The 11298-nt window shown below is 36.8% G+C and overlaps 1 protein-coding gene across 8 annotated transcripts in view; it reads left to right on the forward strand.

Moving 5' to 3' along the window:
- Positions 1-10217, forward strand: part of LOC123525118 (serine-rich adhesin for platelets-like) — a 50976-nt gene extending 40759 nt beyond the window's left edge. For 6 of the 8 annotated variants that reach the window (XM_053538157.1, XM_053538159.1, XM_053538156.1 and 3 more), the window contains 5 exons: positions 793-930; positions 1527-1592; positions 3917-5078; positions 5686-7503; positions 9794-10217. In XM_053538157.1, coding sequence (XP_053394132.1) covers positions 793-930; positions 1527-1592; positions 3917-5078; positions 5686-7503; positions 9794-9810 — 3201 coding nt within the window. In that variant the 3' untranslated portion in view covers positions 9811-10217. The remainder of the gene's footprint in view (positions 1-792; positions 931-1526; positions 1593-3916; positions 5079-5685; positions 7504-9793) is intronic. The other 2 variants (XM_053538160.1, XM_053538161.1) reach the window with 2 other exon arrangements.
- Positions 10218-11298: the final 1081 nt, after the last annotated feature.

Here is an 11298-nt window from a genome sequence, read left to right on the forward strand (position 1 = left end):
AGCACAGAAACTATTTCATTTTATTGGCAAATGAAAGTTGGTATGTAGAAATTCGAAATAAATCGCAGTATATGTACAATTATTTTTCTATGAAGTATGAAGAAAGTTAAAAAGACCTGGGGGGTCATTCTGTCGATTCATTGAAATTTCAACATAATACACATACATTTCTTTGAGTTCCAAAGACCTTCTGTAAATTTTGACCTGCCAATCTTCATTATTTAGTGTCTTGCAGAAGTCTATGCACTGGCTATGAAAAAAATTGCCAACTCACTTTCCCTTAGTAATGGACCTTTAAGCCATCAGCTTGTGTTTTTCCATTGACTTGCTGCTTGATACAGGTTTGATTGTACTTGTTAATGTTTATTAAATTTAGTTGTTTTCCATATCTGTGAAAATTATGAGGTAAAAGTCAAGTGAATCATGATTTATGTAAATTTTGAGTTTCTGATACTAATTATAGTATGTTATGGTCACAGTAAATTTAGCACTTATGATTTGTTAAGTCCATTTAGGCTTGTCAGTATGTATGAAGAAAGTGTTTAATTGGAAAGTGTGAAACTCATTAGACATTGTGTATTTAATCAACTTGTTGACCTAAATGACCAATTTCAATTCAAAATGATGATCAGAACAAAAGGTTCGAGATTTTGAAACTAAATTTGATTTTGGAGAAACAACCAATTAGACTTTATGAGTACTTAGACTGTTTAACAAAAAATTAAGACTGGTTCATAACTTAGTTTATTATCTAGAATCCTATACCATTACAAATATACATGTAATTTTCAGTTACAGATTGATGCATGTACCCCATCAGAGTTTATTGCTCAGGCAAGGGGTATACTGACACAGCAGAACGAGCTAGAGGCCATGGGCCAAAGTCTGCAAGTACAGATTAAACAACTAGAAGTAGAAAATCAAGCTCTGGTAAGTGCTTCTCAGACCAGTTGAAATTCTAGTGACCTTCACCCTCTCCTCAGTACCAAACGCCACCACCATTCCTGTGTGATTCTTTTGCATCCAGGGCAGTATTGCCTTAATTAGTTTTGGTTCATACTATACAAGGATATAATTCTTTCATTATAAGACACCATTAAGCTGGCTTGTCACAACACGTACATTTTAAATGTAGGTGCCTCTTGTGCCTGAAGCGTCCATCTACTTTTATTGGTGGAAAGTTGCTGTATAACATAAGTCGCCCTTAAAACCATAAAACCGAACAATGTAGAATCTAAAGCATTTTATATTTTATTAATGCAGTTAGTAGTCTTATAGATTTTAATATTTTGACATGTGTTTTAAAACTGAAATTATATTGGAAAATAGAGACAGCTTTGTAAATGGATATTATATAAAATTTCATAAAGCAATACATTAAACATGGTTTTCACTAGGTTTATTGCCCGATTTGTAGCGAACACATTTGACTCCATTCTTCCTAACTGACTTACAAATCAAACCATGTTAGAATGACTATTTTATTATTCTGAATGGAAGTCACGACATAACTTGTATATTTACAGCTTGCTGCTCAAAATCAAGCTGTAGTAGACCATAGTTTATCATCAGGGAAGTCCAATGGCAAGAAGGTAATCACTTCTCACTAAAGTATTAGGTGATCGGGATACAATTTCACGGTCAAATAATATTATTAACATCATAGCACTATTGTAAGCCTCTTAATCATCCCTGTAAATCTTGAAGAAATCATCAAGTATTTAAATAGACATATTCATATAAAACAATTTAAAATCTGTCTTTTATAAATATACTTTTGTAATGTAATCATATGCTGTTAACCTAGACTTAAAGCTATTGGAGTAGTATTTATTAGACAGAAGACATTATGTACAATCCCCTAAAACACATTCTAAGTTCTCTTTTTGTACACTAAGACTGATCTTGGGGCCAATGTGGCTGGGTGGGTAAGATCTCTGTTTTTGAAACACTTGCTCCTTGCCATTATTATGTCTCCCCCAGGAGACATATTGTTTTTGCCCTGTCCATCCGTCCGTCCGTACGTCACACTTCATTTCTGAGCAATAACTGGAGAACCATTTGACCTAGAACCTTCAAACTTTATAGGGTTGTAGGGCTGCTGGAGTAGACGACCCCTATTGTTTTTGGGGTCACTCCTTCAAAGGTCAAGGTCACAGGGGCCTTAACATTGAAAACCATTTCCGATCAATAACTAGAGAACCACTTGACCCAGAATGTTGAAACTTCATATGATGATTGGTCATGAAGGGTAGATGACCCCTATTGATTTTGGGATCATTCCGTCAAAGGTCAAGGTCACAGGGGCCTGAACATTGAAAACCATTTTCGATCGATAACTAGAGAACCACTTGTTCCATAATGTTGAAACTTCATAGGATGATTGGTCATGAAGAGTAGATGACCCCTATTGATTTTGGGGTCACTCCGTCAAAGGTCAAGGTCACAGGGGCCTGAACATTGAAAACCATTTCCGATCAATAACTAGAGAACCACTTGACCCAGATTGTTGAAACTTCATAGGATGATTGGTCATAAAGAGTAGATGACCCCTATTGATTTTGGGGTCACTCCATCAAAGGTCAAGGTCACAGGGGCTTGAACATTGAAAACCATTTCTGATCAATAACTAGAGAACCACTTGACCCAGAATGTTGAAACTTCATAGGATGATTGTACACGCAAAGTAGATGACCCCTATCGATTTTGGGGTCACTCCATTAAAGGTCAAGGTCACAGGGACACATGGAAAACCATTTCCGGTCAGTAACTTGAGAACCACTTGACCCAGAATGTTAAAACTTAATAGGATGATTGGTCATGCAGAGTAGATGACCCCTAATGATTTTGGTGTCACTCTGTGAAAGGTCAAGGTCACGGGCCTGAACATTGAAAACCATTTCCGGTCAGTAACTTGAGAACCACTTGACCCAGAATGATGAAACTTCATAGGATGATTGTTCATGCAGTGTAGATGACCCCTAACGATTTTGGGGTCACTCTGTTGAAGGTCAAGGCCACGGGGGCCTGAACATTGAAAACCATTTCCAATCAATAACTTGAGAACTTCTGGACCCAGAATGTTGAAACTTCTTAGGATGATTGTTCATGCAGAGTAAATGACCCCTATTGTTTTTGGGGTCACTCCGTTAAAGGTCAAGGTCACAGGGGCCTGAACATTGATAACCAGTTCCGATCAATAACTTGAGAACCACTTGACCCAGAATGTTGAAACTTCATAGGATGATTAATGCAGAGGAGATGACCCCTATTGATTTTGGGGTCAGTCAATTAAAGGTCAAGGTCACAGTGGCCTGTTCATGTAAAATCTTTTTTTGGAAATAACTTGAGAACCACTTGACGTACAATGTTGAAACTTAATAGGATGATTGGACATGCAGAGTAGATGACCCCTAAATATTTTGAGGTCACTTGATCAAAGGTCAAGGTCACTGGAGCCTGAACAGTGACTTGAGAACCACTAGGCCAATAGTGTTGAAATTTATGACTGGATGACTGGACATGCCAAGTAGATGATCCCTGTTGCAGCCAACCATCAGTGTCTCTGACTTTCGCTCCTGACCCCTATTGACTTCTTGCCTATAGGACTTTGCATTGGGGGAGACATGCGCTTTTTTACAAAAGCATTTTCTAGTTGGTTCTAAATCTTGCTTTGGGTGTTGCACTCTTTTATGCGGGGACGCCATCCAGCTAGCTTATGGAAGATTGTTGGTTCTTCCCAGGTACACGCTTGTGTCTCACATAATGCCAAAAGGGGCTTTTGGGGTCTTCTTGAGTCACCATAGATATTTCTTGAAACCTTATTAAAACAAAGATACGATGATTATTCTCAGTTTTCCTGTAATATGTTTGAGTACAGCATATAATGAACTAATGATCACCTTTCTCATTTCAGAATGGCCTAGTGCAGCTTTCCAATGCTCAGGGTTACTTAGCCAATCAGTTTTCTGAATCACTCAGTAGAAAGAAACAACTTCTTTCTCAAGCACAGGAGCTGGAGACTCAGGTTAAACAACTACAAAGTAGCATAGAAGTTAGCGAAAATATTGTAAACCAACTGCCTCAGGGACCTGCAAAAAGGACAGACAGAAAAAGGAAAATGGAGTCAGAGAATTTACACCCAAACATGGCTGCCAATATACCGTCTGCTTCATCTCCACCTCCAACTGTTGGAAAATCTAACAGAAAAAGTAAAGAAAGAAAAAGCAGGAGTTCAAATCGTGGAAAAAACAACATATCAAAAGCGCCATCTGACTTGGATAATTCTGGTGCAGCTAATTCTAATTTATCCATTCGGAAACTTTTAGAAAATACTAGAACAGACCAGTCAGGTAAAACTGCTGATACAGTTCCAAAGTTAAACGGTTATATAGAGTCCAGTCGCAGCGATAATGATCTCAATAAATCTCGACCTAGTTTACCTATCAGCATTCCATTTGACTGTCTTCCAGGTGACAATGTGAAAAAGGCTATGGAACGTGTTATAGTAGCAGGTCTAGAAAATAGTCCATACAGTATCATTGAAAATGGAAATATTGTAGGCAGTGCACATAGTTTGAACAAAACCAGTTGTGATCAAATTTCAGTAAATCTTCAGGGTGATTTAAACCAATCCAGTAAGTCGTCTGCTTGGACGTCTGCTAATTTTGTTGCTAATTCTCAAGCTGGAAGTACAGTGGCGTCTTCAAAAACAAATTTTGCTATAGACAAAATGGTTATTCCGAAAAAAAGAGGACAGGTTTTAAATGGTAGTATAAATAATACAAATGATCTTCTAAAACAAACATTGGTACATAGAATTGAACAGAATAAAAATTTGAAAAGAAAAAGTCAGCAAGAAATGGACTCTGTATCAAAGAGACTAATGATGAATGGTGAGCTGCTTGGTATGCAGCAGGTTGCATCTGTTCAAGGTCATGTGATAAATCAGGCCTCCAGTTCTCCAGAATCACGGACGTCAACGGCAATGTTGATCTCCACAGCCAATCAGCCAATAGCAATTAGTGCGATACCATCGCCAGATCTTCATGGCAAAAACCTTGTTCTCCAGTCTAACAGTAAGAATATTAGTTACATATCTCACTTGTTAGTATAATTAATCAGTTTTGAAAAAAATATTTTTGATAATAGCTTAGTTTACTTCTGATTGGGATTCAATAATAGTGTTGGATTTTAACACCATAGGTAATTTACCGTAAAGTCCTTCTCATACTGGACTTAAAGTGATTAATAATAAAATAAGGGTCTCCAGTTATCTTTCAGGGAGTGAGGGGCACTTAGTCGATGACTTTGAAAATGTCACAGATTTTTGAGTAACAAAGCAATGTTAAATTTTGTTTTCTGTTTGATATAGAGTTAAAGTTGCAATAATGACAGATGATATTTACATTTTTTATCTTTTTACTGCATTTTAACAATGATATAATGTTGACTTCTGTTAGCTTATTTGAGTTTAACTTGAAAAAATTAAGTATCCTATCCAATATTAGCACAATACCTAGCAGTTTGTTTTCTCTTCTTAGAAAATGTGATATGAATCTAAAAATTATTGTTGGTAACGAGGATAATTCTATTTGGAAAAAAAGAAAGTCTATGTTTGAAGATTACCTTAGATATGTTAGGATTTTTTGAAAGATTATTTATTCAAGGATACTTCTTTTCTAGGTGCAAATTTGCATAGTTCACCAAGCAAGCATCCATCAACAACATTTGATGCTTTGCTTGCTACTGCTTCAGAGGAACACAATAAAAACCTTCAGGAAGAACAACAAAAACAGCAACCTCAACCCACACAGGAAAGACTATTTCAGTCTTTTGATACCGCTGAAATAAATGATAAGGCCTCTAGAGCACAGAAGTTTGAAAGCGCGAGAGCTGGCTCTCCAAAAAGAATTCGTCTAGAGTCTATCTCTCCAGCTACATCACCAAGTTCACTGTCTCAAAGTAACAAATCTAAAAATAGCAGTCGGAACAGGTCAAGGTCATCAAGTCAGAGCAGTACATCTAGTTCCCGTAGTAGAAGTCGTAGCTCTTCTCGAAGTAGTCGCAGCAGTAGTACAAGTAGCAATGACTCCGGAGATGAAAGTAGAAAGAAAAACTTTAAAAATAAGACGTTACCAACACAGCCCCAACTTCCATTGAAATCAGTGGCATCAACAACAGTAACAAAACCTGTTGTGACTGTATCGCAAAACGTTCCTAAATATAAAATGCATTTACAAAATTCTGGACCTAGCCAAACTATTCAAAGTACTGTTGTATATAATTCACATATAGTAGCACAGAAAAATGCAGTTTTAATCGGCCAAAAGGGTAACTCAGCAATGATTGTTCAAAAACAACATGCAGTAAGTAAAGAGCAGAAAACAAGTGCACCATCTATTCAGACAGCATATAAAATGATTAATCCAGTGGTATCAAATGTAACAACACTAAGCTCTAGTTTGGGACAGAAAAATATGACAGTTGTTAATAATTCATCCTTATCTGGAGGCGGAGTTAAGTTCATTACTGGTATATCTGGTCAGCCAATAGGAAATCATCATGGTTCCCAGCTTCCTGTACAAATGGCATTGTTACCTCAGAGTAGTAATGGTGTAGCACAAGGTTACCAGCTGGTTACTTTTACACCTCAAAGTTCAGGTTCCAGTAATAGGACAGCAAGTCAACAGAAAAATGTTGTTACAACATCAAAACCATCAAATTCCAGATCAAATAATTCAGGGAGTAGCAGCCAATCATCCTCATCACATGATTTGAAACGACAACCAAGTCAGAATAAACATACTAGTGCTTCTAATGTGCCAAAATACAGTTCTGTTCAAAGTACAAGCAGTAACTCTTTACTGATGGGAAATATTGTGGGATCAACACATTCAAAGTTATCAGATATACCGAAACCGAAAGCAACACTACATACATTAAATGCAGCATCAAATTTACCTCTTATGTTTAATCATGGATTACCGTCCCATTTGGTGCCAGTAGCAGCATTCCAACATCCATCGTCCAGTCAGACAATTGCCACCTCGCAGCATAAATCGCAAAGTTCCAAATTATCAAGTTCAACAAAATTGTCATCCTTAAATTCTGTATCGCCATCCGTGCAACCTCAGCCTGCCCATACGCCTATTCCAAGGATATACACACCAGGCCCAGGTGCAAACACGCCAAATATTTTAACGGAATTATCGCATGAGCGTCATTCTCAAATTCAAGGGCAAAGCCTCTTAATTCCATCTAACCTCAGCCAGTTAAACAGTGGTGTTTTCAACCTGGGTCAGTTCTCGCATCAACCATTCACTGGGGATCATGCTGGCTTGGCCACGGTCACAGGAATCCGGCCAAACGAGGCTGGAGATGCACATCATGCAATACGTGTTCAAGGCTACCAGGGTTTGGCCACACAAAGACTTGCGATGTACTCTGACCAGGCAGGAGCGAGTTTGAGACCTGACTTTCCAGTATATAGACCAGCTGGAGGTAAACACTATGAGAGAATTTCCAAATAATTAGAGAATTTAATAATTTTTTTCAATGGTTTTCTTGTACAGCTTTAACTTATTAACTTAATTTTCTAAAGTCAGTTTCTGTTTATATGGCTCATGGTGAGCTTTTGTGACTGCTCAATGTCCTTCGTGTGTCATGTCGTGTTCTAAAAAAATCTTGTTGAAAACCACTGAGCAGAATTACACCACACTTCACAGGAATGATTCTTGGGTGGCCCCCTTTCAAAATTGTTTAAAGAATTTAATTCCACACAGAACTCTGGTTGCCATGGCAACCGAAAGGAAAAACTTTAAAAATCTTCTCGTCCAAAATCGCAAGGCGTAGAGCCATTATATTTGGCATGTGACATCATCTAATGGTCCTCTGTGAAGATTGTTCAAATTGTGCCCCAGGGGTGAAAAGAGGCCCCACCCTGGGGTCACTTGTTATATGAGTTATATAGGAAATTGCCTTGTGGTCCTCTACCAAAATTATTCAAATTATAACCCTGGGATGAAAAGAGGCCCTGCCCTGGGGTCCCAAGTTTAACATAGACTTATATAGGGAAAAAAATCAGACTTACGTATGGAAAAAAAATCTTCTTATCTGAAAGTTTAAGGCCTAGGCTTTTGATATTTGGTATGTAGCATTGCCTAGTGGATCTCTAACAAGATTGTTCAAATTATGCCCCTGGGGTCACTTGTTATATGAGTTATATAGGAAAAAATATTTCAAAAATTATCAGATAATATTTCTGAGACTGTTTAATTATAAGTACCTGATGACTCCAAGTGATTAGGGGTCACTTGACTGTGACCTTGACCTAATGACCTACTTTCTTGTTTTTTAAGATACAGCCTTGAAATTTGGATGACATGTACAATTTTGCACACCGATATTAAAACTGACTTTCAGTGACCATGAATATGACCTACTGACCTACTTTCTTAATATTTTAGTATCAGTTTGCCATTTGAAACATGTGGCTCATATTACTCAGGTGAGCGATTCAGGGTCATCATGACCCTCTTGTTTAAAAGAAGAATCAGATCTTACTTTGCTTAAACATATTGTATTTTTCAGTGTTTTTAGAATATTTTTATGAACTGAAAGGTGGAATATTTGCTTCAAGTTTATTTATGACTAGTTAGAGTGTACACATCTTTAAGTATTTAGGAATTTGTGAAATCATTTAATTTCGTGGGCATGAAATTTCGTGGTTTTGGTCAAAACAGCAATTTCTTGGCGATAGGAATTCGTGGATTTCAACTTTTGAATATAAAATGAATGGGAATTTTACTTGTTTGTTGGGATTAAATTTCGTGGCTTGACATAACAACTTATATAAAGTACTTTGTGCTATTGACCAGTCTGTACTTCAGCAGGTTTGCAGCGTTACAGTCAAAAATTGAGAAATGAAAGCTTTGAATGTCCTGTAATAAACACTTACTGAATGTGAATGACTTGCCCTCAGGCCTTGGGCAAATGGTTTTGATTTCTGACCAGCAAGCTATTCAATAAATGTATAATGTATCCCAAAAAAAAGCAGTTGAGCCGCGCCATGAGAAAACCAACATAGTGGCTTTGCAACCAGCGAATGCGCAGGCTGGTCAGGATCCATGCTGTTCGCTAACAGTTTCTCTGATTGCAATAGGCTTTGAAAGCGAACAGCATGGATCCTGACCAGACTGCGCGGATGCACAGGCTGGTCTGGATCCATGCTGGTCGCAAAGCCACTATGTTGGTTTTCTCATGGCGCAGCTCATTTATCCTTTGAGAGAGTCATGACTAGAATATGGAGTTAATTCAGATGCCCTTTAAACTTTCATATATAACAACTTAAGTACTGGTTAATTGCTGACTAAAACTTCTGTTTTAATTAAATCAGAAAGTGAAACTGTATACAGATACTGTAAAGGTGAGGTCTAAAAATAGAAAAACCTTGTGACCTCTCTAGAGGCCATACTTGTGAATGGATCTCCATAAAAATTGGTCAGAATGTTCATCTTGATGATATCTAGGTCAAGTTCGAAACTGGGTCACATGCCTTCAAAAACTAGGGTCGAGTGATATAATGATATGTATCTTAACCGCAAGCATTTGTTATATAGTGGGTATAATGTTTTTCATCTTATAAAGTAGGATGAATTCACCCAAGTGTTGATTTACAATTGCATATAAACAATCTTTTTATTATAGAACAGCACCATCCTTTCAGCTTTTTATGTTATAAAGGAAAACAAATGGAGCCGTATTGTTATTTTAAGACTATTATAATTTTCAGGCTGGAATATAAGGTGAGGGTACAACAAACACTACTGGACAAGTGCTGTATTGAATTCCATAGTATCTGCATCATCATTGTTCATTGGTTCACCGCCATCCAATAATTACCTCAGAATGGATTGAGTTAACACGATTGACAGTGTTCGGTAACAAAGATGGATCTTACCAATGCAGATATTATAAACATTTTTATTAGACCATGGTCAAATCAGGGATATTTATTAGCAGGTGAAAAAATGAAGTATTTTTTTTTTTATTTTATTCACCTAATACTTCATTATTGGTCTTAATTTATAGAAATGATTGTAAATCCTGTTACAATGGATAATTTTGTGCTTTGAAAGTGCTAATGTTGAATATGTGGATCATGCAAATGGGGATCATCGTAAGATGTTTTGGGGGTATTTTCCTTTTCTGTATCATTTTTAAATATGCTGCAAAATAATAATGATTAAGGCCTGTACATAAGATCATGCTACAACAACTTTTAGAAACCAAAATTACTGAAGTAAAGGTAGCGTTCCTTCTGACACGAGGACTTACTCGTATTTGTAGTTAAGTTTTGTATCAAGAAATATGAACACGTTCTGCAATGGAAATATTGCGCGAGTATTATTCCACCAAAGAATGAGTGCATATTTCTCGATGCAAGGCTAATAATCTTTTTAACCTTCAGCCTGCTAGGTTTCTAAAATTGACTGGTCCATCATTCAACTTCGGCAATACCATTTATAATAAGAAGGAATGTTCACTGAAAATATACTGATTGAATAGCGTCCACGGACGTGCAGGCTAATCATGATCTGCGAAGGTCGCAAAGGCAGAATCACTTGTCGCCAGCAGGCTAAAGGTTAATACATTATGTATTTTCCCATATTAATATTATATCATATTTATGAATTTGTTTAGCAGCTGAAACTTATGTAAATAAAAAAAAAAACACATTAAACTGACGTTACACACCCGATTTGAAGCTCAGGCTTCAGAATGGAATAATATTGACGTTTCCAGTTCTGTTGTAACAGTATAGAGTAAAAGTGAGTAGGTAATCAAATGAAATAATAAGGGAGTTGAAATTATGGTACGAAACATGGATGTTCTTGATAAACTGTAATTTTGAGAAATTCATTATAACGGGTATTTACTGCGTAGTTTATAACTATGAATGAAAAAAGTGCCATTGTTATAAGAGTTTTAGTAAACATTATGTGGTTACATGTGAGAAAACATTATGATACGTAAATCTGAGATGTTTACTGAAGGTGTGGCTTTATTTCTGTCGCTACATCAAACTTATAGAATTTTTAGTCTTGTAAATCTGGAATAGTTTAGCTTTTTGTGTGTTCTACATAACACTTTCATTGAATAAGTATACTTCTGGACTTGGCATGTAAATTTTCAGACTTCTGGTTTTAACTGATCCTCATGCTGTCTAGAGGGCAACTGAATATAGGACAAAGCTTGTCACGCTCAGAATCCTACTTGTGTAATTTAGACAATATT

The sequence above is a fragment of the Mercenaria mercenaria genome, chromosome 3, assembly GCF_021730395.1.
Source record: "Mercenaria mercenaria strain notata chromosome 3, MADL_Memer_1, whole genome shotgun sequence".
Classification (NCBI taxonomy): Eukaryota; Metazoa; Mollusca; class Bivalvia; order Venerida; family Veneridae; genus Mercenaria; species Mercenaria mercenaria.